The sequence below is a fragment of the Cupressus sempervirens genome, chromosome 7, assembly GCF_028749045.1.
Source record: "Cupressus sempervirens isolate cs-2001-9-10 chromosome 7, ASM2874904v1, whole genome shotgun sequence".
Taxonomy (NCBI): domain Eukaryota; kingdom Viridiplantae; phylum Streptophyta; class Pinopsida; order Cupressales; family Cupressaceae; genus Cupressus; species Cupressus sempervirens.
The window spans coordinates 893806329-893831068 of record NC_143124.1 but is presented as its reverse complement, the minus strand read 5'-3'; the positions used below and the strand labels follow the sequence as shown (position 1 = coordinate 893831068).

At 35.6% G+C, this 24740-nt stretch overlaps 1 protein-coding gene across 1 annotated transcript; it reads left to right on the top strand.

Annotated features, from left to right (window-relative positions):
- The first annotated feature begins 8855 nt into the window (after nucleotides 1-8855).
- On the top strand, nucleotides 8856-11243 carry LOC149550372 (uncharacterized). Its single transcript, XM_089793400.1, has 3 exons — nucleotides 8856-9453; nucleotides 9713-9838; nucleotides 10681-11243. Exons 1-3 carry the CDS (start codon nucleotides 9013-9015, stop codon nucleotides 10987-10989), a joined length of 876 nt encoding a protein of 291 aa, XP_089649526.1. The 5' UTR covers nucleotides 8856-9012; the 3' UTR covers nucleotides 10990-11243.
- The last annotated feature ends 13497 nt before the right edge of the window (nucleotides 11244-24740 follow it).

The following is a 24740-nucleotide window of genomic DNA, read 5'->3' as shown; positions in this document are numbered from 1 at the left end:
TCCTAGAACTGGCTTTGATCACTCCCCTATATCTCTCTCGGTTGCCTCTTTAGAACCAAGAAGGAACTTCCCTTTCCAGGTCAAAAAGATGCGTACTTCACATCCTAACTTATTGAATGAGATATATCACTGGTAGGGGATAGAAGTGGAAGATACTGCCATGTTTAAAGTAGTGAAGAAGTTGAGAAATGTGAAAAGAATGATAAAAGTTTGGAACAAGACGAATTTTGGTCATATTTTTCATGATAAAGATGATCTATCTGTGAAACTTAAATCAATTCAGGATACTATTCAAAAGAAAGGGTACAATGATTTGAATAGAAATGTTGAGCTGTCTATTCTGTCTGACTTGCATAATATTATAAGTAAGTAAGAGAAGTTCTGGAAGCAAAAATCTAGAATCAACTGGCTGAAAGAGGGGGATTAGAACACAAGGTTTTTCCACATTTCTACTCTAAAGCATAGAGCTAATAACAAAATTTCTGCTTTAAAAAAGGGGCAGGATATGTTGACAAAAGGAGATGAAATTGCTACTGAGGTAGTTTCCTATTTCTCCTCTCTTTTGTCCTGGGACCCCTTGTTATCGAAGTTGGATCAGACTGAGATTATCTCATGTATTCCATAGATTATTCAACCCCATCACAATAAAATGTTGACAGCTATTCCTAATGCTCAGGAAGTAAGAGAAGCTCTTTTTTCCCTGCCAATAGATAAGTCCCTGGGCCCGGATGGATTTCCTACCTTCTTCTTCCAAATTTATTGGCAGGTGGTTATGGAAGATGTTGTGAAGGCTGTTAAGGAATTCTTTGGAGCTAGAAGTATTCTTAAAGAGATTAATTCTACTTTTAAAGTCCTCATTCCTAAAACTCTTGGGGCTAACTCTTTGGATAAATTTAGACCAATTAGTCTGTGTAACTCTTTCTACAAGATAATCTCAAAGGTGCTAACCTCTAGAATGATTAGGATTCTTCATTTGATCATATCTTAGCAACAAACGGGATTTGTCCCTAGAAGACAAATTTTGGATTCAATCATAATGGTGCATGAAGTTAATCCATTCAATGGAAGCTGGAAAGAGAGATGGTATGCTTTTCAAACTAGATCTTTTAAAAGCTTTTGATAGGGTCGACTGGACTTTCCTTAATTTGGTGCTCCAGGCTTTTGGCTTTGATTAGAAATTTTGTAAGCTTATTTCTTAGCTAATTTTGACTTCTTCTCTTGCAATTTTGGTTAATGGTGCTCCTTCAGTTTTTTTCAAACCTTTAAGAGGACTTAGTTAGGGGGACCCCCTCTCACCTATTTTGTTCCTTATTTTGGCGGAATGTATTGGAAGGTTAATTGAGAAGAAAAAACAAGTTGGTAGGCTAAAAGGGTTTAAATTGTCTTCTAGGTGTGATCCTTTTTCTCACCAATAGTTTATGGATGATACAATTATGGGAGGGGAAGCTTTAGTCAAGGAGGCTAAGGTAATGAAGGAGATTCTTCATTTGTACACGAGAGGATTTGAACAACTCATTAATAGGGGAAAAAACTTGGTTTTCTTTATTAATACTCGAGAGGATAGGCAGAGGAAAATTGCGAGGACCCTTGGTTGTGGAGTGGGAAAGTTTCCTTCTACTTATCTTGGTCTCCCTTTGGGTGCTAAGCCTCTTGATTCCTTCTAGAATGGGATCATTGACAGATTAAGTAAGAAGCTAGTGCGCTGGAAAGGGACTACTCTTAGTCAGGCTTGGAAATGCCTTTTCGTTAAATCTACTCTTCAAAACCTCCCAATGTATGCCTTGAGGCTTTTTGAGATTCCAGTTAAATTTGCAGAGAAAATGGAAAAGATTCAGAGGGATTTTTTGTGGTTGGATCTTAAAGGGCAGAATAGATATCCCCTTCTAGCTTGGGATAATGTCTGTCTTCCAAAGTGCTATGGTGGATTGGGTATCAGAAAACTAAAGCATCTAAATATGGCGCTCCTAGCCAAACAGATCTAGCGCATCTTTAATAGTACTAGGGAATGGAGAGATGTCTTTTTTTATAAGTATCTTAGAAGACCTTCAATTCAATTTTTGCTAAACAATGAGGACATTCTGAGAGGGTCTGTTATCTACAATGGTATTCTTAAAGCAAGAGAGCTGGCCAAGGCTAAGGTTGTTTGGAAAGTGGGGAATGGGGAAGATATTCTCTTCTGGACGGATCATTGGCTGCTACAAGGACCTCTTATTAATAACCCTATGTTTGAAATGTGGGCTAATGATTGTATAAGGCAATTTGGTTTGAAAGTTAGTGATTATAGAATTGACCAGGGATGGAAAGACCTGTCGGTTATCTCTGAGGATCTCAAGTTGATCATGACTATGCTGAATGCCATGGTTATTAATAACAAAAGGGATGAAGTTATATGGGGTGGTAATCCTAATGGTTGTTACTTGGTAGCTTCGGGCTACAATTCCCTTTGGAGCCTAAAAGAGAAACCCACTTGGGCGAAAGCTTGGTTACTTGGGCTTACCCCCAAGATTAATATTTTTTACTGGCTGGCCTTGCAAGACAAAATTCTTACACTAGACAATCTAATAAAAAGAGGTCATTTTATGCCTAATAGGTGTATCCTTTGTAAGAATCAGATGGAATCGGTTAATCATATGTTTATACATTGCTCTTTTTCAAGGGAGGTCTAGAATAACATAACAAAAAATTTTGGGGTTAGTTGGTGCAAACCAGGTATTCTACTAGATTTCTTTTGCCATTGGATAAGTATGTTCAAGGGTTCAGATTTGTTGGACTTAAGTACCTAGACTTTGCCTCATTTTTGTTGGAGAATCTGGAAGGAAAGAAACAATAGAATTTTCAGAGATAGAGAGGAACCTACTTATGTTCTAGGAGAGAAGATTTATAGAAGTATAAAGGAGAACTACGAGGTAAGGAAGGGGGGTGATATTGAAAATGGTGGTAATAAGAAGGAGAAAGAAAAGGATAGGAAAACCAAAAGACAAGATGTGAAATGGCTACTCCCTCCTGAGGGATGGCATAAAGAAAATTTTGATGGTGCATCAAAAGGTAACCTTGGACCTTCGGGTTGTGGAGGAATCATAAGAAATAATTTTGGTGGAGGGGTGGCAGCTTTTTCTTATCCATTGGGATTCCAAACTAACTACTTTGTAGAAGCTAGTGCTGCTTGCTATACAATTAAACTGGCCTTTGAAATGGGAATCAAAAAATTATGGTTGGAGGGGGATTCTAATAACATCATAAGATGTATAAAAGGAATTAGTCAACCTTCTGGTCTATTGCTAATTTAATTGAAGAGACCTTAAATATCCTTCAAATTTTCAAATTGTATCCACGCCACCCATGTTTATAGGGAAGCTAACCCTGTGGCAGACTGGTGTACCAATGAAGCAGTCAGGCAAGACAAGGTGATGACTTGGAATTCAGATGGGAATATTCTAGCAGAAGTGAGGAGTCTTATCGATCTAGAAAAAATCTAGGGAAGCACGGTGGAGATCTTATTGTAATAATGTTAATTTATGGAAGTTGGGGTGTGAGTTATTATAATTATTGTGTTTACAAAAAATGCAGTCAGGAGGTGAGGTTATCAATGTCATATCGACACGTTTTGTGGGTTGATGTTTTTGTCCACCTTTTTTCCTGGGGTATAGAAATTTTTTTGGTGCTTCTCAGAGACATGAAAACAAGAGCTTTCAAAGGGTTGAGAAGGTTTTGCAAAGGTTGGTGTTTATGAGAATTGTAGGGGTGGAAAGCGCAGATATGGTGGGGGAACGGAGTAGGAAGGGGCCTGTGGGGGAAGTGAAAAAATGGAAAGAAAGGGCTAAAGTATGGGATACATTAGAGAAGGGAGGTAGAGCAAATTACATTGCTAAACTCCATGGATTCAACCTAGATGTTACCAACAGTATGGTGAACTCTTGGAAGGATGGGAGAGTTAAAGTGAATGGAGTTTCTTTTTAGATAGCAGAGGAAGTCATTGCTCTCATGTCTGAAATTTCGGCGGAGGGCTTCAAATTTTATAGAGACAAGAAGCTATCAGTGAATGTAGTCAAAGATTTTGCAAAGAAAATAGAGGAGAGGAATGATCTAGTAAAATGCAAAATGTACTTTGAAATGGATTCCATCAAAAAACTTTGGAGGTATGTTTTACAAGCTGTTAGAGAGTATATTTTGTTGGATACCAGATTTGATCAGGTGAGAACCCATCACTTTGTTTTTCTCAACCATTTTCATCATGGAATCAAGATTTCTTTCCCCTTTTACTTATTTACTTCTATGAGCAAGGCCGTCATAGGATATAAGAAAAAACCCTCTGTGAATCCTGCCCTTCATGAGGGATTATTGTTGTTAATTTTCAAGTATTTTAAAGCCTAGACTTTAAGCAAATCCCCTCAACCTGGTGTGGATGCCTTTGAGGACTCAAGCATCTCTAGTTTTTCCTCTGATTCCGAGAATATTGAAAGTATTAGCTCGGAGGGGGAGGAAAAAGTTTCCTCTGGAAAGAAGGCTAAAGAGTTGGAGAAAAAATCACCCTCACCTATTATCCCAAGTAGGAAGAGTCCCAGAGGACATGGGCCTAAAATTACAGGCCAGGGTGATGAAGATAACAATGAGGAAGGGAAGGATTTAAAATCTGATGATGATGATGAGGAGGAGGAGACAAAAATTAAGAGGGAGGAACCAGTTGCAAAGAAAAGGATGTTGAGAGGGTTTTAGGGTCAAGGCCGGATATCTCTGCTATTCCTCTTTCCCCTATTCATCCCTAGGAGCAGGAGAAGGAGAATATTGGAGGAGAGGGTGGATAAATGATTATTAAGGATAGGCGAAATGCATGGAGAAATTTTAATGTCAAGAAATCCAAAATGGGGATTGTCAAGGAGATAATGAATCCCCAAATTCTGGAAGAAAAACAGGGCCAACTCTAGTTTGAAGAACTTATCGATCCAACTATGGTGGCAATAATAGATAATGTTAGAGAAATGGGCATGAATCTGTTGAATAATGTTTGTAATAACATGATTGACAACTTTAGGTCAATCAAATGGCTTTACCACGAACTGGAAGAGGTCAAGGAAAAAATTGGACAAATGGAAAATAGTAGGATGGAACCAGGTCCAAGAAATCAGAAGAATAAGGAGGATAGAATTAGTTTAGCTAAGAAGAGAATCCTAAACCTGGAAAACTATAATCACAATCTAGCAAACTAGATAATCTCCATCCTCAATTCTATCAATGATAACATTCTATCCCTTACTGGAATGTTAAAAGCCAAAGGCCTGCTAGACAAGAGTGAGAACAAGAATGAGGAAAGAGCCAGGGGGGAAGAGGATGCGACAACTGAAATTACTTTTAGCTACCTGGATCGGGAAGCCCAAAAGAGTCAGAAGCAGATTGCTGAGGAGACTCACAAAGTCTATGAAGCAGCTCAGACGATGCAGGGGCTTGAGTGAAAGACAAAAGAGTAATCATGTTTTATTTATTCCTATCTTTAGTTGTTAGTTTACTGCTATTTTTTTGTCAAGTTGGCTTTTTCTTGTTCTGGCTTTCTGATGTAAGTTGAACTGGCCTTTTCTTTGGCCTTTGTGTTTGGCTAGGCTTTAATGCTTATTATAAGTTGTGTGACTTGTTTATGTTTGGTTGGGCTTTATATGCTTATTATTAGCCTTGGTTTTTATTTTAACATTTGTGTTTCAAGATCCATATAAAACTTGTTTTTCTTATCAAAAAAAATGTTCATTGTAACATATTAAACATGAGGAAATGTTTTACCCCCCAAAAGAACTCCTTTTCAATTGAATTCAAATAAATGCATACATATATAAATTTATGTATGCATACATATGTATGTACATACATACATACATACATATATGAGGAGGAAAGTGAATAGCTATTCCAAATCTGAATTGAAGAGTTAGAAGGAAATCCAACAATGACAAATAATTTAAATTTAATATTATTTCAAAGCTTTGGTTGTGTTGGACTAGTTGCCAACAACTTGAGACGACCTCTTGATTACTCCAGATCACCTTTGACAATTCCTAATGACTCCTAACAGCTTCAAACAATCTAGGTATATATATATATGTATGTATATATATATATGTATGTATATATATATGTATGTATATATATATATGTATGTATGTATATATATATATATATATATGTATATGTATATACATACATACATACATATATATATATATATATATACATACATACATATATATATATATATACATACATATATATATATACATACATACATACATACATATATGTATGTATGTATATATATATATGTATGTATGTATATATATATATATATATATATATATATATATATATATATATATATATATATATATATATATATATATATATATATGTATGTATGTATGTATGTATGTATGTATGTATGTATGTATGTATTCCAAATTTGAATTGAAGAGTTAGAAGGAAATCCAACAACCACAAATAATTTAAATTTAATATTATTTCAAAGCTTTGGTTGTGTTAGACTAGCTGCCAACAACTTGAGACAACCTCTTGATTACTCCAGATCACTTTTGATATTTCCTAATGACTCCTAACAACTTCAAACAATCTAGGTCTGAAAAACCTCATGATTGTATCTAGATCACTTCTCCCAATGACTTGTGACAACTACAAAACCTCTTGATCACTCCTTAAATTGTTCTTGATGATTGACTTCATTCAAAACTAAAACTAAAACAAAAAATTGTAACTCACTCAAATTTGTTTGTTTGTTGAGGACTACACATACATTTGGGTGCTCCTACATCATGGATACTAATATAAGTAAAAGTAAATTGATATTTTTGAGTAACACATAAGGGAGATTCATTTCTTTGGGTGTTCTCGTTTATGTAGTTGCTTGGGCACGAGATGAGTTTGTGGTTTTCTCTCTAGTCTATTAACCACTTCTTATTATACTCTTATCGAGGTGGTCTTCCTATTTGTTGCCATGGAAGGAGCGTTGCAAGTGGGGGTAGTTCTTTGGTTGGATGATTATTGTTCTTTTTTTGCAAGATCCATTTTTACCCACTATAACGGCTTGTGAAGTCTTTGCCTGAATAATATAATAATAGGGAAAGAACTGATTATAGGTGGCCCCCCTTAAGTCCCCTATATAAACTACCCACCTTGTAATGTCCCAGAAGCACACCCTTGAACTATAGATAGTGTCCTCTAAAAGTTTTCTGCATCACATTTGTCTTTTCTTCTATAGTTTATGGTTAGCATAGGTTAGGTCAAAATCCCTCTAGTATTAGCCCACTTGAATGGGTGATTGTTGTCTATTGTTTATACTATATATAGTCAGTCACCTATATGTGTGCTAATTATATATTGTTAATGGTCTCTTCTAGCCATTGCATTGTGCATGGGAATTATGGCCCTTTGTTCTGTATGTGGTCTTTTATGGAAGGCAAGTAAGGTATTGATAGTAGGCCATATGAGACCTTGATTTATAACATCATTCACCCTTTGCATTTGTTGTTGGTCTACCAATAACACTTGTGCTATTAGTGTATTGTGACTATATGGGGTTAACACCCTTATTTGATCTATTTATTAATATAAAAACAAATAAGAGTTTTAGAGCATTTGTGATATTGAATTGGATCAAAATTGTAAATATGACTAGAATATACATTAATAAAATGATAATTTAAAACTTAAGCAATCTTTAAAAAAAAATTAAAAAATTAATTAGAAGTTAATAGCTATACCAATACAAATAATCTCGAGGCATATAGATTGGATGATCAAACCATTAGAGAAAATGGAGGGTAGTTGCAATTTTGATTCCTCTAGATCTACTCTTGCATGATTGGAAGATAAAACATGACGTGTTTTTCATATTTTACTTTGTGAATTCCATCAATTTATTTGCTTAAGGAAAATTGATAGGGGTAACACAACAACTTGAAGCTTATCCACCACCTCTCAATAGAGAAAAAAAAAAAAAAAACTACTATAAAATATAGATCTAACTTGATCACACTAACAACCATTCAACAACTAGAATTGAACACCTACATCAAAAAACCAAAGCCACAATATATGGAAAAATAAGACCACAAAATAAATTCAATATTTACCTCAGCAACAATGATGGGGAGAAAAAAGAAAAAGAAGAGAAGAGAATCCTCTAGACTATATTCCCCTTTTCACCATCTTCGTCCAAGGGCGTTTGAATTTCTTTATACCCGTAATTTTATGCGGTCTTTCTGTCTCATACTGCTCTTAAATATATACCCAAACCGTATTTGAAAAAAAAAAAAAAATAGATTTTTTTGTAAAACTCAATGCGCGGCATGGAAAACCTTCGTGAAGATTGACCGACAAACGAAAGTGCCCTAATTAAAAAAACATTGTGTCAGCTTGAACTCGCTGTTAACTACTCCCCTTCTTACCGTCATCGCGTTTTAACACAACCTATTCATAACTAACTACAAGTTTAACCGCATCAGTTACTAAACGGCTTTTGAGTGGTTTCTTGGGGAACAAGCTTTAACGGACACGTTTTGCCGCACGATTAGGTTAGTTGACGGCTCAGATTTCTGTCCAAACGGAATTTTATCCTTACGGCCCTGATTTTCTCAGTAATAAAAAAAAGGATTCCGTCTAGAACTTGCCATTCTTTTGTTTCTTGGGCGTCAATCCTCCTTTACTGCTGTTTATTAAGCGGTAAGCGGCCATTTATATGCAAGGTGTGGGCGGTTTAGCGAATTCGCCGACCTAATGAGGCGTAAACACTGGCCACATATGCCCGCCCGCTATCAACACCCGTCGCTTTATAGTCCTCTGCTTGGCGGCGTAACTTTCCCGCTCTGTGTTTAATGTTTGTTTTCGGCATCAACAGACGAACGATTTCATGGCGCGGCGGGGAAGATCATGGTGAACGAAGGAGTTTTGTAGTAATTGCGAGGGATTGCAGATCTGGAAGGAAGCTTTTGGTTTTGGTTCGAAGTCTTTGCAGGAATTATGTTGCAGGGGGCAGCTTATCATCCCGGGCCGCTGTACGGGAACAGCCATTATAAGAAATTCTGGCTGAAGAAGATGCAGACGGAGGAGTCGGTGAGGGAGCCTGATGCGTTTCGAGCGCCTAGGGAGCCTGAAAGTTTCGGCGGCGGAATTTTTCGAAAATGCTCGAATGATGTGAATTGCTCGCGCTTGGAGTTGAAAGGCAGCGGGAGGACGAGTTTTGGTGTTCCTGCACGTAGATCTGAGAGCAGTCAGATGTTTTTGCCGAGTTTTGATGATGAGAAACAGGTTTTTGATTGTGCTCTGTCAATCGGCGTGCCTGCGCTGTGTGGAGGAGAGGAAGATAACTTGAGTCCTGTTCTTGAGGATAGCGGCTCGGAGATGCATAAATTTAGGCTGCAGTCGATCACAAGGCTTCTTCGGACCGACAGCGATTTACATGTATGGATGCTTCCGTTTTCGGTTTCCGTCTTGTGACGGTTATTTTGTTCCACTGTTTTGTTCTCCTGGCTGTCTTTTTGTTTCTGTCATTTGACGGATTTCGGGTCTGTTGCCTTTTCATCAATGGAGTTGTTTCTTCGTGGTTCCGTTTTGCAGTGTCTTGTTCTAATGTTGCTGGTAGTTCTGTCATTTGAAGACCATGTGTTTATTTCTCTTATTGATGTTCTGCTTAATTAGATTTTCCCCCTTTTGATTTCAGACCGCAATAAACAGCGCGGAGAAGACGACGGAGGCTGAATTTTCGGATGGAAGCGTGACCAGAACATGCTCCGATTGCAAGACTGATAAAACACCGCTATGGAGAAATGGCCCCAACGGACCAAAGGTTTGTATTTGCTTAAGCTTTCATGGTCTATGTTTCTGTTGTGTACTTGAATTATGCTGCTGTAAGCTTTTTTCCTCACATTAGGTGCATTGAGTGCTAGTAATATTCTTCTTCAATCTCTATTTCAAGCTTTAGATTCTTGTATTTCTTCAAAATCCTCTGAACTAAGCCTATAAATTCTTTTATTTAAGACATTTTACAGCTGGTGGCACGGACCCCTGCCCCTTCCTCAGCTTGAACCCTTGGACCTTTACACTCAGGAAGGCTACTTTTACCCAGGAAGACTCGATTTTTGAGTTATCCGTGCCGATCGGCGGCTACTTGACAAAACCTAGGATCTTCTCACTCAACTTTCCCGATCTGTGTTTTTCTGTCGGAATTTTGAGAGAAAAGACTAAATTTAGGTCAGATCTTTTCGGACATCTTTCTCTGACCTCCTCGTTAGTTATCAGTAAAGAAAATATAAGCTTATCTGCAAAGGAGCAGAGAAATTATATAGATTCGAGCCGCCCTTAAAACATTCCATCCTTCATTCTGCATGCCTTGCCCTAAATTACAAAACTATTAGTTTGACCTTAAAATTCCTATACATTGGATCTAGATTCGATTTGTTTTTAGTTTTTTCATCAACCTTTCGGATCATACTCCGTGATCCATTATAAATTCATCTTCTCTTTCCGATCAATCTGTGCGATTCATTGTGATTTTTTCTTGTTTCAAATTAAATGTTTATTTTGTTAGATCTTGTGCAAGTAAATGTCAATTTCGTCAGATCTTTGCAAATATATGTCCATTTTGTTAGATCTTTGAAATTAAATCTCTGTTCCGTTGGACCTTTGCAGTCACTGTGCAACGCTTGCGGAATCCGCTTCAAGAAAATCACGAAGCAGAGAAGCTCGAGCAACGGTGAGAGCGGCACGAGAAAAACTCCGACGAAATTGACGAAGCGCAAGCGAGAAAAGAGCCCGGAGCAGGGATCGCAAAATCCCCCCGCTCCCCGGAAGAAGAACGCCGTGACTGCAACGGAGGGCAGCCACCATGGATTCAGCAAGGATAAACATTCTACCTTGTTGAAGAGATCATTCGGCAAGGACGAGGAAGAGGGGGCAGTTCTGTTGATGGGCTTATCCTGTGGCCTGGTTAATGCTTAGGCCGCATCAACTGTTTTCTGTTCTAATAGAATCTAGAGTTAGTTATTAAGGGTGCCATCTTCCACAAATTGGGAACCTGGTGCACCCATTTTGTATAAATAAATGACTGCTTAGGTAGTTTATTCTCCGATGTAAATGGGCTTCATTTACTTTGTACAGCCTTACCTATGTAACGTGTAGAGCTTTATTTAGCGACACATATAGATATCTCTTGTTTGTTCGGCCGTCGTAATAAAGAGTTTGTACGCTAACAATTGTACCGTGTTGTATTTTCCCAATATGCGGGTTTGTTTGTTTTGTTTTATTGGTGGATGGAAACGGGAAAATCTCGTACAGTAAATAGATAATTATCTGGAGGGTTTCGCCAAAGAATTAATTATTACCTTGACACCTACAATTGTGTAATGAGGATGTCTGTGTCGCTTTATTTTAGTGGTGTTTTATTTCATTACTCTTAAAATTAACGAATAGGGGAAATTATAGAAGCTCCTTTATAATTAAATGGAAAAGATGAATCACTTATTCAATTTGTGAAAGGTAAAAATATTTGTGAAGGCAGCATTATTATTCAGAGCGGGTTTGGAATTTTACGGTCACCCCTGCCTGTCATATCGTTTTTTAATGACGATATCATTTTTTAATGACGGCTAAAGTTTTATCATTCATACCTTTCATTTAATGTTAAAAAATAATTTTAGATCATTTTAAATTTAGATATATTATAAATTAGAAATAATAAATAGTAATTAGTAATATATTCCAAAGTCTATATAAATAACTTCTCATCTAAATGAATAACTTATCTTTATAAAGTTGTAATATATACAAAAATCAAATAAAAAAGTTACGTTATTTCAAAATATTTTAAAATTAATATAATAATATAACAAATAATTATTTAATATAATAATATAATAGATAATTACACGACGATGGTAAAATAGCCAATACAACCATAAAATTCTAGGCTTGAATATTAGTCTAAGTGTGTATGCAAATTCAGTCTAAGTGTGTATGCAAATTCAATTAGCCTTAACCAACAATATATCTAAACCTTAAACCTAAAACCAACAATACTTACATTAAAAAAATTCAACTTTTTATAATCAATAAAAATGCACACATAATATAAGGTAGCCCTCACCCAATAAAAATTAACTAACTTTAACCAATAAAAATGCACACAATATAAGGTAGCCATTACCTTTATAAAGTATGTATACTAAATTGCACTTATTAATTTAATAGTCATAATATTAATTTATATAGAAGTTGTATATAAATTTATTCTTTAAAAAATTCAGCTAGCTCTAACCAATAAAAATGCACACAAAATATAAGGTAACCATTACCCAATAAAAAGTATGTATACTAAATAGTACCTATTAATTTCATAATGCTTTAACCAATAAAAATGCACACATAATAATAGGTAGCCCTTACCCAATAAAAAGTATGTATACAAAATTGCAATTATTAATTTAATAGTCATAATATTAATTTATATAGAAATTGTATATAAACTTACTTTTTAAAAAATTCAGCTAGCTTTAACCAATAAAAATGCACACATAATATAAGGTAGCCCTTATCCAATAAAAAGTATGTATACTAAATAGTGCCTATTAATTTCACAGTCATAATATTAATCTATATAGAAAGCTACCTTACCCAATAAAATGTATGTGTACTAAATTGTATCTATTAATTTAATAGTCATAATATTAATCTATATAGAAATTATATATAAACTTACTCTTTAAAAAATTCAACTAGCTTTAACCAATAAAAATGCACACATAATATAAGGTAGCCCTTACCCAATAAAAAGTATGTACACTAAATAGCGGTTATCCAAGAGAAAATAAAATGCTCGCATAATATTTATTAATATAGGGCTAAGGAGCCTTTACCCAAACAAAAGTGTATATAAATTTTTATTTGTTAAATAATTTAGCTAGCCTTAACCAATGACAATATATCCATTATTAAATGTATACAAACTTCTAAATTGTTCACTAATCTTAACTAATTTAAATAGTCTTATCCAATGAAAATGTGTGCAATAACAATAATAGGCGTATACAAAACATATATAATTTTGAAATAATTAGTTAAAGCTCATTAAACTTTATAAAATGTTTATATTGTTAATATTTCATATTTGAATTGTTTCTTATATTGAATCTTTGGTTTCTTAATTTTTAATCTTGGATGATTATTTATTTTAAAGAATGTGAGATATTAACATAATATGATAGGCCAACTTCAATTTTTTTACTTATTGGTCTTATTAGAGTATTCCCCAAGATTAAACAAAAAGCATTGTAGAAAAAAGAAAAGAAAAAGAGTCACAAGAAAATAGGAGAAAAAGACAAAACCTTGTTAAAATAGAAAAAGACAAGGATAAGGTGAGTAGAGGAGCTCTTTATCAAAGCATTATAAAAGAGAACAAGGGGCTTTCTTTTAGGATGCTTCAAAAATATATGTAATTGATCAAATATTGGAGAAAACTTCTTTGGTAGTGATTACATTCATTTTTCATTAAACAATTGTTAGGAAGGGTTGGATGGGAGAAGTTGAAGTGGTAACTATGTTGCAATTAATGATATGTTGAGACAAAATACATCATTTTTGGAAAGAATAGAACAAAATATAGAACAAATCATACATGTTAAAAACACTAACACTAATTGAGAGGGGTTTTAAAGCTCATACAATATATTTCATGTTTATAGCCTTCAATACACATTCGAATAATATTTGAATCATCCTAGATCAGTCTATACAGGTTAGGAAGAGCTAAAAAAGAGTGCCATATAGTTTGATTGTTGTCTTGGAGTGTTTTACATGTCTATTTATGATCATGCCATTTCTACAACTAAATAGTGGACAATATTTCTATTATTACTATGAAAACATCTCAAAAACAATATATATATGATTGGAAATTAAGGTAGACCCTTGTAGAGTAGTATTTCTAGTCATCTTGGTGGGCACAAAATGATTGGGTAGTGATATGACATATTGGAGTATGCATCTATGTGCTTGCCATTATGCTACAAGCAAAGACAAGGTTAGAAGACAAGAGAATCTAGAAGAACACCATCTATGGGCTTATCATTATGCTACAAGCAAAAACAAGATAAGGTTAGAAGACAAGAGAATCCAAAAGAGCACTTAGGCATAAGAGAACAAAACACATGCACTGTGAGTCAAAGAAGTGATCCAAGTGAGGAGAGGTTGTTCAATATGTTGGAGGATTCAGAATAGCAACAATAGGAAAAACAAATAATTCAAGAACATAATCATCACATGGACCTTATGATACAGATCATGGATAGACAAATGGGTATTGTTTCAGATGGAAGGAATTGATGCCACTTGTACCCACTCTTCACCTAGGGATCTTATACAACTAAAGAGTGGGTCATATATTATAGAATTATAGGAGCAATTTCAACAATATTGGGAAAATGAAGGTGAAGAATTGCATAAGCCCATTTGAATAATTTTAGAAGTCCATCTCTTTCAAATAATATATGGATGTTAGATTCTTTGTACTACTAGAAGAGCACAACATAATAACTTGCTAAAGAATGTAAGAAAAAATACATTACCCTACTTTGATGGATTTAGGAAGACTACTGCAAGAACATGGGTGTAAAAGGTGGATACTTATTTTGATTAAACCTAATGTTAGAGGATAAGACCATTACGATAATTATAGGCATTGAACAAGTAATCATTTTTTTGGTAATGGGTGTGATAAATGGTTCAAAAGTTGTTCCATTTATAGATACCACTCACAATTTTTGTTTTGAGAAATTTATCAAGAAGAAAAGACTACAATTAGGACATGAAGGGTTCAGGGTGATAGTAGCTAGTGGGAACAAGTTATAAAGAACTCACATGATTCATAAACTTCACACGTGTGTGAGTGAATATGAGATGGTAAATAATTTTAATGTGGTAGATATGGGGGATTATGATGTCATTATTGGTATGCCATATAAATGAAGTCCTTAGGGAAGTTATGCTATGAAAAAATTGGAGTAGAGACTTGAACATCAGGGGAAAAAAGTAGTACTTGGTGCATTAGATGGAGGACTTATAGTTGTTTTGATTTAGAGGATATAATGACTATTTAGACATGGTGAGGTGGAATGAGTGGTAGAGTGTCTTGTTAGCCTAAAAATTTTTAATAGTAGGTTTGTAATCACCCAAAAATGGTATAGTAAACTATAAGCCCCCTATTCAACATTTTAAGACTAAATCTTATGCTTAATCAATTTTGCAATTTTTAAAATTAATTATCCCTGATCAAATCATCTCAAGATTTTTAATCTACTTTACCTTATATTTGACCACCTTATCCTAAGTCCTTATTTAATTAGAAGAACATGTCCCCTTTTAATTAAATAAAATCCCCAAATCCTGCTTTATTCTTATGTGTGCACATAAAAGGAATTTCCTAATTTAAAAATCAATTTTTTTGTCTACACTTGAATGCACAGTTTCCAAGGCAACAAAATCTCTCTTTTGTCTTTTATTCTCCTCCACGCATCTTTTGCCTCTTAAACATAATAGTTGATTTTGCCTCTTAGAGATTCTTGTGCACAAAGTCAACTTGAGATTGATTCTCCACCATATATTTTGCCTCTTAATCTCTATCATCTATTTCTCTTTAAAAGGAGGCTCTCTCCTCATTCTCTTATAACTCATGCTTCCACTTTAATTTACTTGCACTTTAACTTACTTTCATTCTTAGCTAATTAGATTTCCTTTATGCATTGGCCTAATTCACATATGCTAGAATTAGAGAGGCAAAACTAACAATTACATGCAAATATATCTAATATCATAAAATAATAAAACACATAAAAGAGAACACAAGACAAAGATTTAATGTGGTTCACTTACTCCTTGGACTACGTCCACCAACAATGAGTCCAATATTCTTATTATCTAGTGATTTCAATCTAATTACAATCTATAATCCATTACAACTCAATACCATCATAAGAAATTACTATCTCATCATACATTATGAAATCCCTAACCCTATGCAATTTTATACAAGCTTTTTTGTCGCTTACAAAATTAAAGCTAGATTATTTGTCTTAACAAGTTAACATATAAACACTAGACAAGTCAATTGTGGGAAATGGTTGATGAGTCAACTCAAAATCCTTGACGAAAAGTGTACAATACTTTTTTGATTAGTCATAGCATATCAACAATCTCCCACATGGGGATTGATCAAGCTCCACACTAAACAAGAATCTCCCACTTGGAGACTGATCTTGCAGCAATACTGCTACCACGTGAGGCTCCCACTGGATCAAATCACATATCAACAACATAGTATAAATAGGGGTTTTGTAACTCTTTCATGCTTGTTAGCTTAATCTTTCTTTGCATCTCTTAGTTTAGGTCTTGCATTTCACTTAGCTCTAGCTTTCATTTTGCATTGCATACTTGTGATTCTTGGATATTGGCACTCTTGCCTCTACTCCTTTGAATTTTCTATTCTATGGTACATCTTTCAAGGGTTTCTTAACTAGGTTCATTTGAGAGCCACCATACTATCTTGAATCCTTGCACATCATAGATAAGAAGCTATAGACCACCTCTTGGGATGCTCTTTATCATGGGTTATCTCAAGTATAATGGTCTATAGAAGTGTGAAAATTTTTGTACACACAAAGTTAAGAGTTATGATATACAAATTTATAAGAGGTAAAATTAAAAAACACTAATGTGTTTGATAGAATCCCATTTGGATTTTCACCTAAAAGGGGAATCAAGCATGTGACAAAGTTAGAGAGGAAAAAACCAGTGATAACCACTCCATAGAGGAATCCAAATAAATACAAGGATGAGATTGAGACAACCATTAGTGATTTTCTAGAGATGGAATACCTTAGGCCCTATAAGAGTCTATTTGCATAAGTAGTAGTTCTGGTGAAGTAAAAGGATGGAACTATGTGAAAGTGTATTGATATAGGGTATTGAAAACAACAACTGTGAAGAATAAACACCTCATACTTTTACCAATGATCTTATTAATGAGTTGCATGGAGCTTGTTACTTCATCGATATTGATTTATGGTTAGGTTAATTGTTAGGAATAAACCACAGACAGAAATAACAATTACATGCAAATATCAACAATATCAAAAAATAATAGATCACACAGAAAATAACACAAGACACCAAGATTTAATGTGGTTCACCCAATCCTTGGGCTATGTCCACTGAATAGTAAGTCTTATATTATTATGATATAGTGATTACAACCTAATTACAATCTATAATCCCTTATAGCTCAATACCACCGCAAGAACCAATTTTTGCATCACCTTATGAAACAATCCAACCCTAAGCCCTTTTATACAAGTATTTTTACTACTTTAGGGTTATAATTAATAATTACATGTCAGCCCAAAATCTTGATAAAATAGGGCCCAAATTTTTTTCCCGAGCCCTAAAGAATTTAAGAAGTATGTAAAGTACTTTCCTGATCAGTCACCACAAACTAACATTACCACCATATCAAGATGCTTTTAGATACAACTAATTAATTATGTATTGTCTTTGATGTTACACAAATGTCATATCATTATCAGTTAGTATATGTCGAGCTCACTCGGGCATTTAAGATAGTTTTATGTAGTTACCGAGCATTCTTAGTATTTACCAAGTTATAACATTTCTTTGTTTGCCGAGCATCAACAAAATTAAGTTTTGTATTGACATCTAAGGGACCTAGGATTTATTTTATAGTAACTGATTCACCCCTCCCCTCTAAGTTACTCCTCTTATATTTTCAACAGTTGGTATTAGAGCTCTTGGTGCTTGGAGAGACAGTTTCAATGACCTAAGCTAAAGATCAGGATGTCTTATAGAAGAGATATTCCCAAGTTGAACATAGACAATTTTGTAGCATTGCAAGGACTTATAAGGTTACATTTGGCTACCATTAGTGATTCAGGTTGTGAATATCTTGATGCTGAATACAAGACTCCCACTGGAACATTATCAATTGAAGATATTGTTGAAAAGAAGAATCATAACATCATGATGATTGATATTGCATCTGCTCTTAGTTATTTTGAATTTGATGAGGTAAAAGACTATAAAACTACTCATGAAATGTGGATCAAACTAAAAGGCATTTATGGAGGAGATGACAATGTAAGAAGAGCCAAAGCCGAAAGTCTTAGAGGTCATTTTGATTAGATGAAAATGAGAGAAGATGAAAACATTACAAAATACGCGGAAAGAATCAAAGCAAGTGCGAGTGCTATCAAAGCATCTGGAGGTGACATTGATGACAAAATTGTTGTAAGCAAGGTACTCAGAACTCTTCTTCCTATTTATGCAATTAGAGTGTCTATTATTCAAGAAATGAGATGTGATCCAAATAACAAAATAACTTTGGATGCTCTAGTTGGAAGATTAACAACTTTTGAATTAGATAACTATGATAACTATGTTCCTAGTTCCAAAAATATTGAGTCTGCATTTGAAGCCAAACTCTCACTCAAAGAAAAAAGAAAGAAATCAAAGGCTAATTAATTAGGAAGTGAAGAAGAAATAGAAGAAAGTTTTGACAATGATCTTGAAATTGTTGAAGCCCTACTTGCAAAGAAATACTCCAAAGGTAGAGGAAAGTACAAAGGCAAAATCCCTCTAATCTTTTTTCTTGTGAAGAAGTTGGTCATATTGCTGCTAGGTGTCCAAAAAAAGAAAACAAGGATGAGAAGAAAAGTAACAAGTACAAAGGCTAGAAGTGTAGACACCTAAAAACCTTTAGAAAATAAAGTATTTTTATTTTTTGAAAAAGTCCTGATGACATCATCATTAATTAATTAATTAATTAATTAATTTTTATGCCATTAAATCCCTTTATCTTAATTAAAAATATTTAATTAAGGAGTCCCTCCCAAAAATGTTTAAATATTATTTAAACATTATTTCCTTATTTATTAATTATTTAATTAATAAATTAACCAAAAATCCTAAAATAAATAAAAAATTTATTTTTTGCCCAAAACTTGGCCAATTTCCTTATGACCAATAACCTCTTCCAAAATCTTCTAATCCTTCTTTAATTTCGATTAAAGGCTAATCCCATCATTTCCTACCCCTAATCCCAACTCAAAATATTTAATTAAGATTAAATATTAATCCTCATGTTTATTAAAAAAGTTTTAATAAATATCTCCTCAACCCAAACCCTTGAAATAAATAAAACTTTATTTATTTCCTAAAAATCTAATTTATCCTCATCCTAGGAAATTCTAGACTATTCTAGAAAGTCTTTATTCTCATCCAAAGTCTAGACTCTTCTAGAAGATGTCTTTAAAACTAATCCTAATCCCCTCCTAACCTTGTCACATTCCCTAAACATGGGTTAAAACTTACTAACCCAAGCCAAAGTTAACAAATATCTCCTCCTTCACCCACCCTCATTAAATGCCATCCACTTGCCTATCCCTAAGCTAATCCTAAACCATCCTAATCCATCCTCTAATCATTTGCACAAGCCTAAGCAAGCTTAAAACCTTCCTAATCAAGTCCAAGTCGAAATTGCTCTCATCACCCTCAAAATATCTCAACCATAAAACTTTATGAAGTCCACTAGGTCATAAATGACTCTTACAAGCCCTTTTATTGCTCTTACAAGTCATTATGAGGGTCTTTATGAAGATTTTATCCCTTGAGCCTCCTTTGTTGACTCATCCTTCCCCTTTCCTCCATCCTCTCACCATGTGACATGTGTCACTCCTTGATTGGCTGTAAGGAAGCACAATCCATGTGCTCTCCTCTCATGCAATCTAAGCCCTCCATGAGCTTTTTCCCATTCTTGCATCTTAGCCCTCAATCCCTCAAGCCTTTGCCTATTTAAGGAATCCTCTCCCAAGCCATTTTAACACAATCCATGAAGTAAAGTTATAATGCTATTTTGAGAGCCAAATCCATACTAAAGCCATCTATCCACACCAAAAATCCACAATCATCCATTGAAGCCTTTGGAAGCATATTGAACATACATCCTATCCATTTAGATAAAGCCACTCAACAAGAGAGCTTCTCATTGAGAGAGCCCATTAATGGCTCATATTTTCAATTGAGAGTTCATCTTAGTCTATCTTGAAGTTTATGAATTTTTTTTAGTTTGTAGAAGCTTTATTTAAATTTGGTTTCTATTACCATACTAACATTGCTCATATACATTTTGGCACGCCCGGTGGGACCCCGCATGGGTCATCTTCATTAGCTTTTTTAGTCAAGTTTTGTATGTCATTTGCTGATTTTGGCTAATTTTTCTTGTTTTTGTGATTGGTAGGATTGTATAAATTGGTTTTGTAGGTCCACATGAGCATGAAGAAGACAAAGGAACTCATAGTCTATCTCATAGTATTTGCAGATTTTTCAAGCTTATAGGTGGACAAAGCACTTGGAATTCTTCTTCCTCTTCTTGTCTATATTCTTCTTATTCCATCTACTTCTTCTTCTTCTTCTTGTGGGAGATCTTGGCCATTTTTTTTTTTTTTAAGGAAGCAAAATCATACACACTTCTTTTTAGTGCTTAAAATGAACCCCCAAATCATACTTAAATCCATTAAAAAATTAAAAATTTGCAAAAAAGAAAAAATCTTTTAACAAGTGAAACTAAACCAATCTAATCATTTGCATCCTTGCAACATCAAGGTTTTAGATGCATTCATGCAAAGTTAGGAACACTTTATTTTTGGGAATTTAAAAAGAACTTCAAGTTTCCATTTCAAAAGGTTCAAAATCAACACTAAGTGCACACTAAAATCTAAATCAAACTCAAAGCATCAATCAAGGATAAAATGAACCTCATTTGCAAATATTTTAAAGTTCTTTTAAAAATCTCATGAAAACTAAGAGTCCTAAAACTTTTGTTATTTGTTCCAAACAAATGTCTTGTTGCAAAATCTTGAATGTTTCTTAGGTTTTTCATGCATCAAAACAATCTAGGAATATCATTTTTGGGCTTAAAACATGCAAACTAGAACACAAAATCTTGAATGAAAAGCAAAGTCCAAAGAGTCATTTTCACTTTTGAGTCCAAAAACAATCTTGAATGATCTAAGGTTAAAACAAAACACTTCAAAGTTCTTAAAACAACACACAAAATCTCAATCTTGAATGCTCAAAGAAAAAAAAACTTGAATGTTTAATCACTTGTCTTTGAATGCATGTTGCTAAAATCACTCTTGAGTGCCATGGATTAAAATCAAGTTTTTTTTTTTTATGAATGCATGATTAAAACAAACTCACACTCAATCTTGAATGCCTAACAATCAATGAACATCGCATGGTCTTGACGCATTTTCAATGGTGCTCGCATTTCTTATGTTGACGATCTCTCGACTTCCATTATGCTGACGACGCTATCAAGTTGGAATGAACTTTGTATGCCATAATCACAAGTGTCTTCAATCATAGCTTACAAAATCTAAATCATCAATTGGAAAAGAACTCTACTTTTCAGCCCAAGGTCATCTGAATCTTCTCTCCCCTTGTCGCCTTTGCAGGCCATCTTGGGTGCATAAGACTAGGATCCAAAACCTTGTTTTTAGTTTTAGGAGGCCTGCTTGGGGATTTCATCACCCCTTGGGACGACCTCAACTCCAGCGTTCCGGCGGAGTATAAAGATCGAGAGGTGAATCCAAAGACACCTCTCTTGGGATCAAAATTTTGTCACTCGGGCTAAGCCTCAAGGAACTTTATACCCTTGAGAAGTGAAAGAGGAGAAGTGGGTTACCGCTCCTCTCGGCTGTGTGACATCTTTTTGGTTTCATCTACGGATTTGGGCCTCACGTACCTTGCGTATATCGAGGACTCCCTAGCTAAACCAAATTTCATCCTTGTAGAAAGCTTCCTAGGATGTTGGTGTGTTTGACGTGCTTGCTCCAAAATTTTGTCTGCTTGTTTGTTCATAGCTTTTGAATGAATGTTTTCCAACTTTGGTCAAAATCCCAGAAAAGCAAAAATCTCCCAGCTCAAGGCATACTTAGCATAGTCACTGCCTTATCAGAAAATTATCCAAGTTCCCCCGCTGCAATTGAATCTATCTAGTTCTTTTCCTTAGAACAATCCCAAATCCAAAGTCCATCCAAATCATCCCCCCAGCCAGCTAGCAACCCAATCCAAAATCACCCAAGCCTTTAAAGAGTTGTTGTCACTTTGCTAGATTTTTCTATCCAATCAATCCTACCAATCAACTAATCTCACCAAGGTTATCCCTTTGACAGAGCATTGTCTAGGGTAATCCAGCTTTGTCACTTGTATCCCTCATCACCTTGAGCTAAAGGTTGGGATCCACAAGTGGTCAATCTCGTGTCATGCCCATAGGATCATTAGTCTATCCTTAAGTTGACACAATCTTCACCAATCCAGTGCATAGGAAAGCAAAACTCTCACTTTTTGATAGCATGCCCTTGAAGTCTTCCATCCACAGGAAAGCCAAAAATCTCCATCCAATCCTCCTTAGGTCTGTCATACAACTTTGACTCTCCCTAGGAAATCTTTCATCAGCCAATCCAAAATTTGTACTTAACCCAAATCCAACCATGAGCTTCCGTGTTCATCCATACGCAAGACCCCATCCCCATCAAAATCATCATCAAAGCATGAAGTACCAATCCTATGATGATGTGTTTGGTCGCATTGTCCTTGCTCCCGCCACCTCCTATTCCAATGATGATGAAAATCTTATTGACTATGACGGGTATATTGAAAGCCTTAGAAATATTCCCCCAAGCATCCCCCAAAATCCAAGAGTTATTCCAAACTATCTAGTCATGCCATCTGATATTCCAGCTTCCCCTCCATCACCCCATCAACCAAGCTTCCAATCTTCCACCCCCATCACACTAGCTATTCCTATCAATCCACCTCCACCTTCGACACACGAGTCTCCAAGGAATCTCCTAGAGGAAATACAAGAAAAGTCGCCTCCAACAGTCGATAAGCCATGTCATCTAATCCAACCATGTGAAGTAGTCAGTGATGAAGCTTCCCCATCTATAATATCACCTCCATCTCCCATAGCTATCATCCCCATACCATCCATCAAATTGCTTAAAATCCTTCCACTTCCCGCAAGCATCAAAATCCCACCACCTGTCAAATCCCTCCAAATCCTATCCACATCGCCTCCAAGCATTTCCCAAATCTCTCGTAATGACCCTTATGCATCCATCTTCTACTCACCCATCTCCACTACTGAATCTCTCATCTATCCATCCGCTGCCTTTGAAGAATCCATCCCTTCACCTCCTATCGCACCATCCACTCCAAACCAATCCTATCAAGATCCTGCCCAAAAGCATGTTGACATCCCCCAAAGCATAAATGAAGATATCATCGTACCATGTCTTCCATCCATAGTGCAGTCACCATCTCCTCCATCTCCAAAACCTCAAGCTATATCTCCTCCACTACAAGATATCTTGTCATCCCACCAGTTACATCAAGATCCTATCCTTCCATCTCCCCCGCTCCATGCTTCCATCTTACCACCTATCCAAGCTATTCCACCATCTATAATCTACCCTCTTGGTTCACTTAAATTCATCCACGGTGGCCCTCTCTCAGCAGAAGAATTAAGAACAATATCTCCCCATTGCAATACACCTAATAAATCACTTCTACCATTTTCTGCAAGCAAAAGGTTTCCTCAGCTTGTTCAAATGCTCAATCGATGGCATTATCAAGGTCAAGGCTTAGGACCACAAGAGCAAGGAATCAAAGAGCCTATTATTGCACAAAAAAATCTAGGATTTCATGGTCTTGGATATGTATCCAAAGGCTCACCATCTAAAGGTGTTGGTACACCACACCCCCAAACCAAGCCTATCTCCAAGCCCACCATGCCAGCCTCCCATCACTCCTTCAAGAAATCTTATGTCATCCCCCCTCCACCATCTTTGCAACCCAAAACAACCTACCATATCCCCCCTTCATCCGCTAAATCCATTTTGGGTCCCTATGTCCCAAAATATACCATCCTCCATCCTCCTATCAACCATCATAAAAATCCTATTCCATCCATTTCTATGCAAGATCAACAAAGGCACATATCAAGGCACATCATCCATCATCATCCCCCTACATGCTCTTTCATATCCTCTCCATCTCACAAAGCTTCTCCTAACCATCTTCCCAAAGCTTACCACAGCAATGTGAATGCCAACTTCAAAATGCATAAAGCTAAAAATCCACATCCTAGGCAATCATATGTCTATTCTAAAAGACATACTCCAAAAAGGCAAAATCCAATCAAAGAATGCAAAACAATGCAAAAGCCTATGAAAAGAAAATCCAAAACCATGTGGATCCCCAAGAAAAAAGTTGAAACCCAATGCATAATGGCATCCACCATTGCTAATCCCCCATCTAGTGACTCATGTCCCCCATCTCCTAACTCCATCTTGGGTGCCTATATCCCCAAGCACGCTTCCACAAATCCTCCATCACGCCCGCATCTACCATCTATCCCCCATATACTCTTTTCACACCCGTTCCAACATGTGCCAATGTTGCTCTTGCAAGCATCCCCATCTCATGCTCCTTTCCAACATTTTCATCCCTCCATCTCCTACCATCAATCCCATCTAATCCGATCTATTGCATAAATCACACATCCGGTGTACCAACAGCTAGAAACAAAATTGAACATTCCAACAGCCAGTGAAAAATCCCAA

Bases quoted from the DNA above. Each gene is read 5' to 3' on its own strand.
- LOC149550372 (XM_089793400.1), top strand. From the start codon at position 9,013: ATGTTGCAGGGGGCAGCTTATCATCCCGGGCCGCTGTACGGGAACAGC. The intron at 9,454-9,712 runs GTATGGATGCTT...TTTTGATTTCAG, and splicing joins GGACCGACAGCGATTTACAT to ACCGCAATAAACAGCGCGGA. The intron at 9,839-10,680 runs GTTTGTATTTGC...GGACCTTTGCAG, and splicing joins ATGGCCCCAACGGACCAAAG to TCACTGTGCAACGCTTGCGG.